At 37.6% G+C, this 17694-nt stretch overlaps 1 protein-coding gene across 1 annotated transcript in view; it reads left to right on the top strand.

Moving 5' to 3' along the window:
* Adgrv1 (adhesion G protein-coupled receptor V1) overlaps positions 1–17694 on the top strand; it is a 440726-nt gene that overhangs the window by 356076 nt on the left and 66956 nt on the right. Inside the window, exon 86 of the mRNA XM_090331049.1 lies at positions 9103–9260. Coding sequence (XP_090187175.1) covers positions 9103–9260 — 158 coding nt within the window. The remainder of the gene's footprint in view (positions 1–9102; positions 9261–17694) is intronic.

Here is a 17694-nt window from a genome sequence, read left to right as displayed (position 1 = left end):
TATTAATATATGAAAGTACACATAGACTGAAATCTTGATATCAGTGGCAATATATATAAACCTGGAGGACATTATGTTAAACAAAATCATCCAGACACAGAAAAACAAACATAATCTGATATATTGTATATAGGTTTATCTGGTTATTTGAAATAAGATAGGGAAGGGGGGAAAACACGATGAGGCATGGGGGTAGGGGGAGAGAAATGGGAACAAAAACATGAGAAAGGGTATCAGTGTTTGTGAAAGTAATGCACCTTCTATCTGGTGAATATAATGTAACCCTTGTATTAATTACAATAAAAAATATAGGAAAGAAAGAAAAATAAACATAATATGATCTCCCTCATGAAAAAATGTAAAAAAATAAATTAATCTTATGAAGTAATGAGTAGAATAGTGACTGGGGACAGAAGAATAAAAGAGACAAAAAAGAGGTAGATTAATGGCACCGAAATTGTAAGTAGACAGGAAGAAAACTGATATTCTCATACACAGTATGACTATAGTTGAAAATAATAGTTTGGGGTTGGGAGTTTGGCCTAGTGGTAGAGTGCTTGCCTAGCATGCATGAAGACCCAGGTTCGATTCCTCAGTACCATATACATAGCAAAAAGCCGGAAGTGGAGGTGAGGCTCAAGTGGTAGAGTGCTAACCTTGAGAAAGTCCAAGGGCAGTGCTCAGGCCCTGCTCCCAAGCCCAGGACTGGCAAAAAATAAAATAAATAATAATAATAACAATAACAGTAATAATAGTTTGAATGCTTCTAAATGGCCAGATGAGATGCTTTTTGAAAGCTCCCACCACAAGAAAATTACACATACATACACACGGGGACACACACACACACACACACACACACACACAATCAGTTTTCCATCACTATAGTAAACCAGAAACTGATTACTTATGAAGAAAAAGGTTTATTCAGCTATCAATTCTGTGGACCCAAAGTCCACACCATGTAGCAACGTGGTTTCTAATGTGAAGACTGTCCATGGCTGCCTCATCTTGTAACATGGCAAGAGCAGAACTGGAAAGAGAAGCAGAAACATTCCATCCTGAACCATGCAGTGGAAAGAATTGGGCAAGGGCAGTCTTGACCCTTTTATAACAACCCTTTCTGAAGAACTCAAGCAATCACATGAGAACTATTACATGTTCACAATAGCCTACAGGATTCTTCAACTCTTCAATATTCTGCCATTTCCCCAAACCACCACCAATCTTCCACATACAGTGATGCTCAGAGACACTGAAAGTATAACCCATCCTTTCTCATATGTAGAATGAAGGATGTTGTAATCAACCTGATTGATCATTACATAATATGCTCATGAATTGAGACACCATTTTACACCATAAAGTTATACGATTCTGTGGATAAAAGTAACCTTTTAAACTTCAACAGGGGTCTCCAACAGAGCCGAGCGATGGTTGAGACACAAATGTATTATCTGCAGATAGAGATAACAGCCTTAAAATGATTGACACACAGCCCCAGCAACTCGCTTCTCCTGTTTTGTCTGCTGTTGAAAGTTACCCAGCTATTTCCAGATTTTATGATTCAAATTGCACTGCCATTCAAGGAAGTATGCGGAGTGGAATGAGAACATAACTAGCTTCAATGAACAATGTACTAGTCATTATTCAGTTATATCATGTGCATTGTGCTGTAAAATTTACACAATTGTAACTTGTAAGGGTGACTGAGTGTTCCCTTCACAGGAACTGAAGCAGGAGTAAGGCAGGGACACCTATGAACCTAATTTCCAGGGCAGTATAATGTGATTAGGACTCATAAAATATAATAAAGAATCAAAAGTTGAATTATCCTACTAGGAAATATTTTCCTTTTGAGAAATCCTTATCATTGCCATGTCAATTTTACTACTCAAATCTCAGCCTCTTCAACAGAGGGGCCCACAGTACCATTCTCATAAGCACAAACCTTTACTTGCTTTCTCACGTTTCTCATGGGCTAGAAAAGAAGCACACACAAGCCTTCCAAACACTTCTACAAGTATTTCGGAAGTATCATTTCTAATGCTGATCATGATTCACAGGAAAAAGGAAATAACATTCATGCTAACGTATTATGTGGCCCTCCATTTCTATTATGCTGCTCGTAAGTATTTTTACTTCACTGATATCACAAATTCAATGCAAAAAGAACACAATTTGCACCTATATAAAAAGTTTTATATTTTTCAAATAGATGCATTTGTAACATTAACCTGAGATTGGAAACTACTTCATCCTGCTTGCATAGAGTGTTTGCTCTCACGCAAAGCTGCTTTCTTGACAGCCTTTCTTGGCACCTCTTTGTCCAATGGTGCTGCCAGTAAGGTATGGGGTAAAGAGGAAGTGAATGTATAGAGTCATGTAAGCAACATTATTACATTTTGAACATTAGACTTGTGGTCTCATGCCTACCTCTACCAATCTTTTTTTTTTTTCTTGTGAGTCATGAAGCTTGAACTCGGCCTGGGTGCTGCCCGTGTGATCTTCAGCTCAAGGCTACCACCCTACCCTTGGGCCTAGGCATTGTCCCTGAGCTCTTCATCTCAAGGCTCCCGTCCTACCCTTGAGCCAAACATCACTTCCCATTTTCTAAAGGTTAATTGGAGATAAAAGTCTCAGGTCCTTTTGTGCCCGGGCTGGCTTTGAAGCTTGATCTTCAGATCTCAGCCTCCAGTGCAGCTAGGATTACAGACGTGAGCCACCATGCCTGGCTCCAATCTGTTTTTATATAAAATTATAAAGACCTTTAGCTTTCCTCAAATACAAGAGGATGTGATGTTTAGTTAGAAGAAAATGTTCTACCATCTATACAGAGGCCTGAGAAGCAAGAGGAAAAGGCAGTACATTTTTGAACACTCTAGCAGAATGACATTTTCCAGTACTAAACAACTTAGCTTTATGAGAGAACACAGACAAAAAAAAAATAAGTCAGCTTGACCTTTTTCTGATGAATTCTGCAGAAAGCTTCATTCATGGGAACCTACCTGGAAGGAAGTTGGCAAGCACTGAGTTCATCAACTATTATCAAGTTGTTAAGGGAACATGCTGCTCAAATTTGAGTTTCTGAAGGGGAAAAAAAAAGTCACTCGGAATGTCATGGATTTCAGACTTTCAGCAACTATCTCTAAATTACATTTTTATAATCAAAACTATTTTCTCTTTCTTAATCTTTAAGTAGTTGTACAAAGAAACCACCATTTAAGAAAGCAGTTTATAAATACAATGCATCTTTATTAGTGTCATCCCTTTCAATATTCTTACCCATGCCTCCTTTATGCACCCCTTCCTTCACTCTCCTGAGTTTTGTAAAATATACATTGGATTTTTCACTGTGTTCTCTGCTCTTCTCTTGTTCATCTGTCCACTCCTTTCCCCTTCAACCCACCCCATCCCTTTTGATTACCCACTCCCTGATGTTTTATTTTACTAAGCTTTCACTTTACCTTTCTAAGGAATTACACTATTTGAGTTCTCCCTTGGATCTGCCATATTTCAGTTAATATATTTACATACATTTGCATACCATTAATGTATTTACACAAATGTATTTACTAAATCTAGCTTCCATGCATAAGGGAAAAACATACATTAAGAAAACAAATGGTGATCGATGCTGGTGAGGATGTCGACAGAAAGCAACCTAATATACTGTTGGTGGATTTCAAAATTTATGTAAGTTAATATTCAATGAAGTCAACTATTTGCTTTTTTATTCATTGAAGCAGTTTTGTTCTGGTATATCCATATTTTTCCTTAATATTTATAAATAATGTAAGCATAGGATTATATTTTATTTTAAGTCTTTATAAATCAACTCCAGTCTTCTTGTTTGGTCTTTTTGTTTCAGCGGTAGTTGTCAATGGAAAGAGTTAGACAGTTCTAATTTCAACCAAAAGTGAGTTTAAAAACAAACTAGTACAATATTGCATCTTCAAGAACAATATTTTCTATTTATTTGGGAGTGGGTTTTTTTTATTGATTATATTTTAAGACAATGTCTTGCTATGTAGCTCAGGCTCGCTTCTTTCTCCAGATCTTCCTGCCTGCTATGTCTTCAAATGAATAATCATGCATTCTCCCCTCTCTCTTTAGTGCTTATTCACTAATCTTGTTTTATGGATGGCCTTTCTGTTGCTCACAAATTTCAAGTTAAAAGACAGGAATCAAGGAAGGTGGCTATGGAATTAAGACAAAGGCACTCAAAACACAAGAAATGAGGGATAGATGGGGATTTCAGAGAACCTGGCATTAGTAGCTGGAAAGCAAAGCTACTATGTGTCTTATGGGACATTGCAAGCATCAGACCTCTCTTCCTAATCCCTTTTTCCCTTCTTTGTCCCTGTCAACCTATCTGCTATATATTTATTATGTATTTAACCCAGTGTGGCCATTTGTTGTGAACTTTACTTCAGTTCAACTAACAACTTTTAAGTCATATTTTCAAGAGAAAAGTCAGAGGTAAGCCTTTTTTTTTTTTTTTTTTTTTTTTTTTTTTTTTGTTTGCCAGTTCTGGGAACTAGTGGTAGAGCACTTGGCTAACATGCCCGAAGACCAAGGTTTGATTCCTCAGTATCACCAGCACCGGAAGTGGTGCTGTGTCTCATGTAGTAGAGAGCTAACCCTGAGAAAAGCCCGAGGACCGTGCTCAGGCCCTGAGTTCAAGTCCCAGGACTGGTATATGGATGGAATATGTCTCTTCTTTTCACACAGTGAAACAGAAAGATTAAAAAGAATATAATTTCTTACTTTGCAGCTGTTAAATTCAAACTGTTATTTCCCATTTATTTTGAGCCTTCATAAATGTATTTAAAAAAATTAAGGTCTCCAAAATATTTTTTTCTTTCCTGTCATTTTGGAAGAATCAGGATATACATGCATATACACATATGTAAATATACAAGTGACTATAATTATATGTAAAATAAGATAAAAACGCATTCATATCTGCAGAAGAAAACGTTGATGGAAACACATAATGTAGTATTTGGTGTAGACACCGTCATTAAAGAAGTTCTACAGAGATCTGCTCCAAGGCATGTTGGCACTTGAGCCTGTGGGCCTCACTGACTTTCTGAGAAGTACTTACAAAGAAGTACTTACCTTGGAAACAAACACTGACTCCTCTACCATTACCTACATCATTTGTCATTACCTATGTAGCCAGATGTCACCCAGATGTCATCTACCTGGATTTTGCAAGTCTTTCAATTTTCCACGATCAATTTGTTCTTGAAAATATCATTTCAATGGGCTCAATTCACAGTGTCATGTACAGTGAGTTCCTTGCTTCTGTCCCAGTATTGTCAGTGGTTCTCAGTGGAGGTCATGTCTCTCACAGATGCCTTGGTTTCTGAGGTGACTCTTAGGTTACTATTCTACCAGAATAAAGAAATGGTGATGTCTCCAAGTCACCTACATAACTTGGAATAAAATCCCCACTAGTATATGTGAGGGGAAACATTTCTATAAGTTTAAAGTGCTACTGAGGAAAGGTATCATCTTCCTGAATTAGAAAGTGACCTCAAGGCTCCTGAATGTTTGCAGGGAGGATGTGGGAGAAGGAAATCTGAAAGTAATGAAACACTATTTACTTCTTTCCTCTGGCTAAAAATAGAATGAAGTCCTGACAAGATTTTGAAACTTTTGGATCATCTGTGGGCAATAATAAGCGGAGAGAGAGGGGGAGGGCGACACCTCTGAAAGTTTCAAAGAAAACAGCGAAGAGCGGCAAATGATTGCAAAACCCCAAAAGTGTCCACCACTCAGAAAGAGAAATTTCCTTTGAAGTTGGAGGAGCTGCTTATTCTAAGGAATATTCATTCTTCCCTCACCCTTTTGAAGAAAGAAATTCTGCATGCCCTTTGTCTCTCTTATTGCCAGATGGATTCTTAAAGGAATAGCTGCCAGCACGTTATTCAACTACTTCCACAGCCCTGGCGTGTGCACTGTGTCCAGTCTGCTTATTCTTACATTCAGTGTTTCCACAGATGTGTTCCCAGACTGCTCTTAACATGAGATTCGCAGTTTCCCAATGCCCCCCCCCGCCCCGGCCCCATGTTCATGTGATCTCACCCTCAAACAGATCAAACTCTGACTTGGTTAGACTAATAGAAATTCTAATCTGTAAGACTATTTATTTTTAAAGGGTAGACTACAGTTTGTTTATCTGCAGTACTTTCTACGGCAACTTTTTAAATGCACCAGTAGATATCCCAGTTCAAAAAATATTGTGGAGAAATGAGAATCATACCTATGAGTTATAAAGAAGAGCTGGATGAAAATTGAAAACAGGAAGGAATACGAGTTTTAATTTGGGCATGTGTGATGGTGTAGCTGATTCCACCTGCTTTTCAGAGGGCTGGAAAGCATTAGTGAGTTGTGTCTGCTATTTGTACTTGAGTGGAGGGTGGGCAGGTAACCTGATAGCATTACCTCACTTGGGAGTGTGAGTGTTTTAAAAGTGTTGTAGGTCCCCCATCCCTAAATCTTGGTACATACAGCCTAGGGAGATTTTGCTCAGAGCCGACAGTTGGAATGTGGGCAGCAGGAAGGCCCTGCATTATTACAGGGCCTTAGAGAAAGAACAGCTTATAATAGTTTCTATAATTATACCCAAACTGAATTGTTATGGTGTTTTCAAGACCATATATATATATATATATAATGTAACATATACATATGTGTATGTATATATGTATATATGTATACAGAGGTATTTATACATATGTATATATATGTGTGTGCATATATATGGCAGTGAAACCTGTCCTTTCATCAGTGTCTGGATTTGTCTATACACTTTTATGCCAATTTATGTCAGTGAATCCATCATGCAAATTAATAATAATAATAAGTCATCATTTAAAGCCCATGTACAAAATAATGAGCAGCAGCAGTGTGTTTACCAATTTTAGTAAAGGATCATGTTGAACAGCAAAGCCATTAATGTCTGCCTGCTTTATTTAATCACAGGTTTTTGTCTAGAAAAAAATTAGTTTTAACTCTGTTAGAGATGAACACACAGAGGATGCAGTCTTTGTGTCAGCCAAATTCAATTCTGAAGCCAGGAAATGTATCATTCTGGCAACTCTTTGAGGGTGCAGAGGACCTTAAAAAATATCTCTTAAAATGTGTCTTATTTACACAAGGAATACTTTTAGCCAGGGATATTTATTAGAGTGACAACTGGTTAAGGTTTTTAATGTACCTGTAGTTAAATACACAGTTGAAGCTCTATTTAATCAGATTTCAAGAATGAATATTTTCCCAGTTACATTTTGGAGTCTTTTGTTTTCTGAACAGGTGATACTTGAGATTCATGAGTTTTCTTCAGAACTACATTGTAATGTTGCTTTACCGATACTATGTATCAAAAATAGAAAGACCGTTAAAAAGTAGAAGATAGGCATTCCTTACTGTCAAGATTTTTTTAAAAAATTATCTCTTCAGTAGTTGTACAAAAGGTTCTGTTTCAACATGTCAATTTATGAGTGCAATACATCTTAATCATTGTCTACCATTCCATCATTCTCTCCCATGTATCTCTTCCAACCCCACCATCCCCTCAAGTTATCTGGTTCCAGTTTTGCTTATGTGCATTGAATATTTTGACTGTTTCTACCTACCCTTTCTCCATTTGTGTTTTTCTCTCCCTTAAAGTTCCCCCTTCTCAGACAAAATCTATTCTGATTTTTTTTTGCAATCAAAAGATTTAAATTGAGGCAGGAGGATGGAGGAATGCTAATTTAAGGTCACCCTAGCTAGAGATATAATCAAACCCTGTCTTAAGAGAAAATGACATAAAGAATACTTGAAAGGCCAAACAGGGCTATTCGTCCAGATGAGCTCTCAAAAGAAAAAAAGCGAACAGCATGGTCTTACAACTTGTAGGAAGTGTGGTGAATGTGGTAAACTTTATGAGAATACACGTCTACAAAGTACAGTTTTAGGTAATGACAACCTATCATAGTCTGCTATTTTGAGATTTATGTGTGTGTGAGATTCTATCTACATAACCTGATGACATTGTGTCCCATGAGTGAGAATTTCCAGCTATATCTCTGAAACATTTTTTCTCATAGTTTTAGCTTGATAGAAATGTGTGCACATACACAGACATATTTACAGACATACATACTTATGCATACATAAATAATGTGACCCTGTTATTCCTTGTAAACTCCAGGGATGACAAAAAACAATTGTGGAGCAGAGCTTCTAAATGGAAATGTGTCTTCATTTTCAAGAGAATAAAAGGTTCTCATGGAAATGTGTCGTCAAGAAATGACAAAACACACACACATACTCAAAAGCCAACGCTATGGAGATGACAGGGAGCCCGAGAGCCCTCAACTTTGCAGTTAGAGGACAGGTTCTCTTACATGCTTTTCAGGGGAGGTTTAGACATAGAAGTAAGGGCTAGCAAAACACAGAGAAGAAATGCTTTCTGATCTGCTTTCTAATCTGAGCAGCCATGGTCCTTGCCCTTTGACCTGAGGAGTCAGCAAGGCCATTAGAGGCCTATTCAGGCCTGTCCAGCCTTGACAGTACACTGACTTCCATCATCCACCCATGACTATCCCTCAATGGCTGATAGTTTTCTTGATTTGAATTTTGATAGAGGGAGAAAATAGAGAGAGATGTTGGTCTTTGCCTTCCATAATCCACCAACTGATTTGAAACATAAGCCAGATATAGCTATCCCTTCCAAAGAACATTAGATGTACATGAGACAGAGACAGAGACAGAGACAGAGACAGGGACAGAGACAGAGACAGAGACAGAGACAGGGACAGAGACAGAGACAGAGACAGAGAGTGCTGTGCTCTTAGGAGCTTTAGTGAATTCATTCATCTTCACAGCTAACTTTTGTTGAAATAATGTCATAATCCTTATTTTAAAGAAAGTTGAAAAGGTTAGGAAATAGACCTAAAGATACTGGTTGGAGGTGTGGTACTGAATGCACAGTGTGCAATTCTTAAATATTTTGGTCATCACTTCTTGAAGCTTTCTGAATTTCCTAAGAGATACATATTCTGGATATCTCTGAGTTGTCTTCTCTCCCATGCTCTGTTTCAGATGCTTCATCCCAAACATCTATGCAGCTCTGTTCACTGCAGCTCTGGTCCCTTTAATGTGCCTGGTGGTGGTGTTTGTGGTATTCATCCACGCTTACCAGCTCAAGCCCCAGTGGAAAGCATATGATGACGTCTTCCGAGGAAGAACAAATGCTGCAGGTTTGAAAGGAACTATTTTTGCACTTTGGAGATGGGAACTTTCCAATGAGGGGGAAATGTCACTGCTTTCTGCAGCGCTAAACTAAACCAATACTCTCTCATATCTTCTACTTTTTGGTACTTCCTGACATTTCTCATTCTTCAGAGATCTGAAAGTGTTTACAGGCTAGTGCCAGTTTGTTGGGGTTTTTTGTTGTTTTCCCTTAAAGGTGTTAATGTCCAAGTTAGTGAATCACAGGCTTTGGGGAGCTGCTTCCAAAGCATTCTCAACTTAGACAGTAACAGCCTGCATTCGACCTGGGAAATCTGTTTTTCTCCCACAGATTCTGAAACTTAAGGGCTCGTAGGTATTGTCACTTACAAGCTGGAAGTCTAATAAGAAAAAGCTTTCTAGTTCCTGGACTGGATCAAAGAATTTACTCCACCATGTTCATGAGTGCTATATTTTGCATGTGGCACTAGATTGTGCTGACAGAAGTTTTAAAAACATATGTAATCAGACAACTTCATAAGTGGCTACACATTACTTAAGAGTGCAAGTCTTTCCAGCTCAAATTGGCTTTCACTGCAGTTCATTTTTTCCCTTTGAATCATACTTAGCACGAGTTTTTATGATTTAATTCTTTTGTTTTTGTTGTTCTTAGATTCAAGTCTCCTACGAATTTTCTTTCTTTTCTTACTTTTTTAATGGCAATACTAGGCTTAGAACTCAGGGGTCTCTGACTTACTCAGTCTGATTGCTTGGCTGGTCCCCTGTCACTTGGGCCATGCCTTCAGACTTGCTTTATTTTGCTTTTTGTGGAAATGGAGACTCAAGACTTGCATTGTTGGGTTTTGAACTGTGATCCTCTGAATCTCAGGTTCCTAAGTATCTAGTATTATATGTGTCAACCACCTGTACCTAGCAGGAACAATAACTACACACCTACAGATAGAAAGTTTCACTAAACTATGTCAATAGCACATAGTGGTTACATAGTGTGTCAATAACACATAGAGAGTCTTATGAATTAGGGTGAATGATACCTTTTAAACTAGTGAGCTCTTTTGTAATGTGTTAGAATTCGAAAGTCAAATTGATGACTGTCTTAGGGGAAGTATTCATATTCAAGTGTTTTCCAGAGTTTAAGCAAGATATCATTTATCTTAATGTCTCAGTAGATACTGTTACATAGAAGCTATCATTGCTAATATACCAAAAGTCTTCTAAGCTAGATACCAGTGGCTCATACCTGTAATCCTAGCTACTTGAGAAGCTGAGAATGGGAGGGCCATGATTAGTTTCCTTTTGTCTATGTGTGTGAATGAGTGTGTGAAAAACAGTCTTTTTTACAGAACAAGGTTGCTGTGCTTTTCTTTCCTTAAATGCTAGGATGTGTTTTGTTTTACTATCATGTAAAAGTGCCAGTATTTGCCTGTTACCAGTAGTGATGACAAAAAGGCCTAACCTAGTGAGTTAATCTTCTGAGTGCCTATATCAGCACGTGCTGATGGATGTGATCCACCAAGGATACAACAGCTAACACAATATTGCGGTTATCTGAAACACATAGTGATGAGCACTTACCATAATGCTAGGAGGTTTAGTATAATTGAACTTCAACTAGGGAGCCCTCTCTTGCAAGGAAATATTAATAGGAGTATTACTTTATTGTACCTTTTCAATAAAAATTTATGCTGTTTCTACTTTCTCTGTTCCTATGGCAATACTATTTAGTAGTTATTGTCTTATGCTTGAACTTGCAATGTCTTTCTGATTAGTCTCCTTTATTCTGTTTTTTTTTCTTTCTATTTCATTATCTCAAATTCTCTATTTCAAAAACAGGAAATGAATATCTTGACTCTCCAGCATTTTGGCCATTCAAGTATCACAGCCAAAAGGAAAAGTCTAGTAATCTCTACTGGATATGGTGATGCACAGGAATCCCAAATACTGGGGAGCTGAGATTGGGACCATCACAGTTCAAAGCTAGCCTTGGCAAAATGTCTGTGAGTTTGAGTCTCAAAAATCAAGCTGGAACTTGGTATAATTTCTCACACTTATAATCCTAGCAACAAGCAAGGCTGATATCATGGTCATGGTACAAGGATAGCCCAAACAAAAAGTTCATTCTCAACCAATAAAAACCTGGCCACAGTGACAAAGATATGTCATTACAGCTATACAGGAAGCACAAATAAGAGGATCAGAGTCCATTCAAGTCAGGGGGGAAAGCAAGATCCTTTCTGAAAAATAATGAAAAAAAAATTTTAAAGGGACACATTTTAAGTGGTAGAGCATCTACCTAATAAGTACAAGGTCCCGAGTTCAAATCTCATGACAAAAAAAGAAAGAAAAAGGGAAAGAAAGCAAGAAAGAAAGAAATTCAAAATTAAAAAAGCAAGGCACGGAATCAGAAAGAATGACATTGCACCATTTGTAAAGAAATGGAAAGACCTGGAAAAAAATCATATTAAGTGAAGTAAGCCAGACCCAAAGGAACATAAGCTCAATGGTTTCCCTCATCTGTAATAATTAGTACACATCTAAAACTCTCCTAGCAGAGGATTACCATAGCTCAAAGCCTAGATACATAAGGCCATATAGGATGAGGCCAAATGAATGGACCTCCAGGACATGGAATCAAGAGCTTAATTATAAGTGACTGTTACTCTTTATGTTTTTTTTTCTTCTCTTGTGTTGCCCTTTGGTTAATCTCATATTGTTACAGTATTCCACTTTGTCACCTGGTATATTATATAAATGTTTTCTTGTTTAGTTGAAATAGGAGAGGAAAAATGAGGGGAGAGGGTGGGGGGAAGGAAATGGGGACAAAAACATAAGAAGGGATATCAATGTATGAGAAGTAACGCACCCTCTATCTAGTGAATATTACTGTAACTCCTCTATACATTGGAATTAAAAATTGGAATTGGAATTATAGCTCATGCCTGTAATCCTAGCTACTCAGGAGGCTGAGATCTGGGGATCGAGGTTCAAAGCCAGCCCAGACACTAAAGACCCTGAGACTCTTATCTCCAATTAACCTCTAGAAAACAAGAAGTGGGGCTATGGCTCCAGAGGTAGGGCGGTAGCCTAGAGCTGAAGAAGAGCTCAAGGGCAATGTCCAAGCCCAGGGGTAGGGTGGTAGTCCTGAGCTGAGGAACTCAGGGACAGAGCCTGGGCCCAGAGTTCAAGCCCCATGACCCACAAAAAAAGAAAGAAAGAAAGAAAGAAAGAAAGAAAGAAAGAAAGAAAGAAAGAAAGAAAGAAAGAAAAAAGAAAGAAAGAAAAAAGAAAGAAAAAAGAAATTCTGGAACTCACGATATCCTACCTCATCCCTAAAGCCTTTTGGAATGGCTTGCAACTGAATCACTACATCCTATATCTTGAGATAGAGGAAATGCTCATTCCCTCATCTTTGCTTTTCAAGTACTTGTTTCTATCTAGTACTAAGTGGTAACTTGTTTAGTGATATGTGGCTGATTTCTTTCCTCAACTATTAATTCCTGAGCATTAGGAAACTTGAATATTCATCTCTGTCCTCAATGTCTTACAAAGTGCTCAGTAAGTAATAAGAATATAATTGGTTGAATGGATGAATGAATTAATAATCAGTGCACCATAAAGTTCTATAATTACAGGAATGGATTCTTTAACAGAGAAACATTTAGAAGAACCATCTTGGCATCAAAAGCAGCAATTAAATGACATGTCTTGTTGGTCTGTTTGTAGGGTTTTTATAATTTGGACTATTTTTTTCTGTTTTCCTTGACCTTTATGATTTACAAATCATGTGTTCAGTTTTGATTTCAACTTGAATGTTCTTCTTTATTTGCGACTCACTGTAAATCATGTGCCCTTGAATAGTCTCCACTTACTTCAAATCAAAAATTTATTTTTTTTCTAGTCCTGGGCTTGAACTCAGGGCCTGAGCACTGTCCTTGGACTTTCTCAATGCTAGAGCTTTACCACTTGACCCTCAGCACCACACCACTTCTGACTTTTTTTTTCTATGTATGTAGTACCGAAGAATCGAACCTGGGTCTTTATACCTGCTAGGCAAGCACTCTAACACTACGCCAAACTCCCAGCCCCAAATCAAAAATTTCTAAAGTAAAATTTTACTTACACTGAACACTGTTTGAATCTTTCTATTAAAATTTGATTGCATTAATTTGGAAAATATTCAGACAAAATCACACTGTATATTCATATTTTGCCTACTAACCTTCTCTATATACGTATCAGTTAAGGATAACATTCAACAAAAGAACAGTAAAAAGAAAACTAATCTCTGTGGATGGGAAAATGGGAGAAATACAACATTATGACATGGGTATAAACCAATGTGTCAGTGTTTCCTGGAGCCAGAAACAAGAGGAAGTGGGAATGTCTCTAGGGCTGTGGAAGCAAAATAGGAACTGAAAGGTCCCACAACTGATAGCTTGTACCTGCCTAGGTTCAGTCTTCTTTAATTTCTAGAGTCAATCACTTCCATTATAGATTGCATAAATTTGACCATACTCTCCTTCATAACATTGATTTTTTGATCCTGATAAATTCACGTATCAGTCTCTTACATCCCATATTTTGTGTGAAATATATATTCTGCACTGTCCCATAGCTTTTCTGCTCCATCTGTAGCTGGTTCACTTGCTCTCCTGAGTGCCACCTGAGACAGCAAGAAAACATGGCTTTGGAGTGGCCTGGCTGCCTGGATTCATAAGAATGGAGCTTTTGAGCATCAGTGATTCTGATGAAGATTCACCAGCCTCCTCCAGGGAGTTGATATGCCACCACAATGACTCATGATGAAGGTGTACTAAAGTGTTCTGAGCTAAATTTCAGTGTCTCAAAGAGCCTTTTAAACAAAGCCTGTAATTTTGGTTTTGATCTTGAGCAATGGTTAGCTTGTCTCTCCTTTTAGACTCATTTGAATTTGCTGAGTCCTTTCTGACTCATTGGGCAGTTCTTAGGTGAAGAATGATTCACAAACCAAGGGAAGAAAATTAATTTAAATAAAAAGAGGATACGGATGATTATAAATCATTTTGATACAAAAATCCCCCAAACAGGTTTGAGTATCCTGCAGATGCAAATTAGACTTGATGAAGCTGTCTGTGTAAAAATTGGGCTCAGGATGCTTCAGATCTCCTGATGTTGAGATGGCTGCTTCTCTTTCTTCAGAACAAACTTCCACAACAGGGTTGGAGATTTAACTCAGTGGTACAGCATAGAGAATAAACTAGATTCCATCTCCTAACCACAACAAAAACACCTCTGAGAACAATACAACACAAGACTCCTAAAGCTCTACACACCCAAGGAAAAAGTAAAGAATAAAACTTCAGGCTTGAAAGCTTAAAAACCCAATTTCCTTGTTTCTCTGAATCTCTTTCTCTGTGTCTATGTGTCTCTATGTCTATGTCTATCTCTGTCCCTCTGTCTCTGCTACCCTATAGCCTTAGGTTTGCTATGCCTCTGCAGCTTAAGCCATATCCTGTGTTCCTGTACTTCCACTTTGCTTTTATTATTTTTATTTATGTATTTTGTCAGTTGTGGAACTTGAACTCTGGATCTAGGCACTGTCCCTAAGCTCTCAACTCAAGGCTAGTGTTCTACCACTAAGCCACAGAGCCACTTTCCACTTTACTTTTGTTGTTGTGGTGGTAGTGATATATACAGGGATTGCAGTTACATTCATCAGGTAATAGGTACATTAATCCTTGAACATTTTTACCCCTTCCCATATTTTTCTCCCATTTCCCTCCCCCACCCCCTCCCATTCATCTTGTTTTTCCCTTACCCTCCCTTTTCAAATAAACAAATAACTGTATATATTGCAGTAACAGTGTGAAAACTTCTCAGGCTAGCCTCAAACTGTAATCCTCCTATTTCTGATGAGTAGCTGGGATTATAGGTATATGCACCACACCCAGCCCTATTAGTACATATTAATTGTACAAAGTGAGAGAAATTTTCTTTACCAATATCATCATAATCGTCTTTATCATCACCTCTATCAGCTATGATTTACCATATGCTTACCAGGCACTTTGCTGAGAATTTAATATAGAAAGTCTTTTGTGTCAGTATTTAGATTAATTATAAACATAGTGTGTGTTAGTCAGCTCTGGCTATGGTTCTTTTTTTTTTTTGTCAGTTGTGGGGCTTGAACTCTGGGCCTACGTGCTGTCCTTGAGCAGTTCAGCTCAAGGCTAGCTCTCTACCACTTTGAGCCATAGCCACTTCTGGTTTTCTGGTGGCTCATTAGAGATAAGAGTCTCATGGACTTTAATGCCTAGGCTAGTTTTGAATGTGATCCTCAGATCTCAGCCTCCTGAGTAACTAGGATTACAGGTCTGAGCCGCCAGCGCCCATCTGGCTGAGTCATAAACAGCCCACATTTATTTGTCACAGTTCTAGGGACTGGAAGCTTGATAAGAAGATGTCAGCAATTCAAGGCCTAGGGAAGCCTTGCTTTATACCTTCTAGTAAAGAGAGGGATTGCTACTGTTTCTCTTGTTCATGACCTAATTATGTCTGGAACCTCACTTTCAAATACTATGACATGAAATTCAGGGTCTCAACATAGGAATTGGAAGGGTGGGAAGCACAATTCAGTCCAGAGCACCTGAGTGCTATCTCACATCATCTGTACATACTGTCTTAAGACTGATCATCTTGGACTCTTATGTATCCTTATTCCATGCTGATGAAGTTTGAAAAGCAAAATTGACCCTGTCTTTCACATCATCTGCTTCCGTAAAGAAAGTTTTTATAACCCTCAGCCACTGTTACCTACAAGTGAGTTGATTCCTGACCAGTGTAAGTCCAAATGGAGCACAGCTAAACTTACTTTGCTTGTTGAATTTTTCATTTCTGGTGATTAAAATAACTAAAACAAGGAAGAACTTAGATGTGACCCAAATGTGAGAGGCCCTATCTAGCAAGTACAAGACTTTGTGTCCAAACACTAACACTGAAAAATTTTTAATGAAATTAAATAGCTCCATGTCATGTTTGTAAAATTCAATCACCAAGTATTTTATTACCATTTTTCATTCATTTGTTTTCCCTACTAATGTTAACCCTGTTGATACTTAAAGAAAATACAAATATTCTAACCTTTAAACAAATAAAAATGTAGACCAGAAACAGCATTTTCAAAGTAGGCCAAAAATAGGCTGTAGCATCTATCTGATATTTTCTAATAATATGAGATATCTGTGAACCAATCTTACCATGAAAAGGGAAGAAAGGAGACCTGGAAAAGGCTAGAATTTAAAAAAAAATCTCATAAAAATGAGACTGGCATATTAAGGAATAATGTTTTAGTGGTGCAAACTTGACCACATTTGATCAAGTTGTGATTAGCTTGTTTTGGCTTGTTTTACAGCTTTCTTTGCCTTTCTGTCTTAACATAATCATTTACTTGGCTTCTCTGTAGACTTGTTATTAAAATGAGAAACAAGATACTAGTTCCCTGTATGTGCATAAAGTTCTCTGCCACACCTGTGGATGTGGCACCATTGTTTAAATGAATAATGATAGGACTTTGTATAACACAGATATCAAGCTGCTTTGTGGTCAGTTATCATTGTATATTCCTGAGAACATCTCTGTATGTGTGTTTGGCATTCCTTTTCTACATACTTTATAGTATATTATTACAAATATAACTAACAGCGGAGAGTAGGCGACACACCAAAATTTTCAGTAAATGTAACAGTAAATCTAAGAGCAGGCAGCAATGCTCTGAAACTCTATTAACTTACTGGAGAAGAGTTCCAATTATTCACACTGACAAAGAAACTAAGGATTTAATGCAAGGAGATATTTTACCATAATGACATGGTGAAGGAAGTGAAAAATTCCCAGTAAAATCTTAATTTGTATCAAAGTTTAATGTCATCATGGCCAGAGAATCAAATAAAAGAATAATCTTGGCAGTGAATCTGGCATTTATTCAGATGGAGGATGTACCAGGAAATAGTTCTGGGGACTCGCATATTTGACACCTTGTAAAAATATTTTTTGAGTACAGTTATCTTTAGGGTGAATTTTTCTGAGCCACTGGGTCAGAATTAGCTAGAGATTTCAGTGCTAAATCTGAACCAGTATAAATACTAATGTCTGCTTTTTGATGTCCTCGAAAAAAATACCTGTACAATTTAACCCGGTACTAATAGCAAAAAAAAAAAAAAAGCAAACAAAGTAAAAGAGTAAATTTATTTGTACAAATTGTAAGCCCATCTAATAAGATTTCTAAATGCAAATGCACAGTGGTAGCCAGTGATTCTGTGTAATCCTTGGAAGGCTGAGCTCTGGTTGAAGTCAGCCCAGGCAGGCAGGAAGAAAAATCTGTGACTATCTTATCTCCAGTTGACCACCAAAGAACTGGAAGTAGAGCTGTAGCTCAAGTATTAAGCACTAACCTTCAGCAAAGAG

This window comes from Megascapheus bottae, chromosome 4 (genome assembly GCF_031878675.1).
Source record: "Megascapheus bottae isolate mThoBot1 chromosome 4, mThoBot2.hap1, whole genome shotgun sequence".
Lineage (NCBI taxonomy): Eukaryota > Metazoa > Chordata > Mammalia > Rodentia > Geomyidae > Megascapheus > Megascapheus bottae.
The sequence above is the reverse complement of the archived record's forward strand: the minus strand, read 5'-3'. Positions and strand labels throughout refer to the sequence as shown.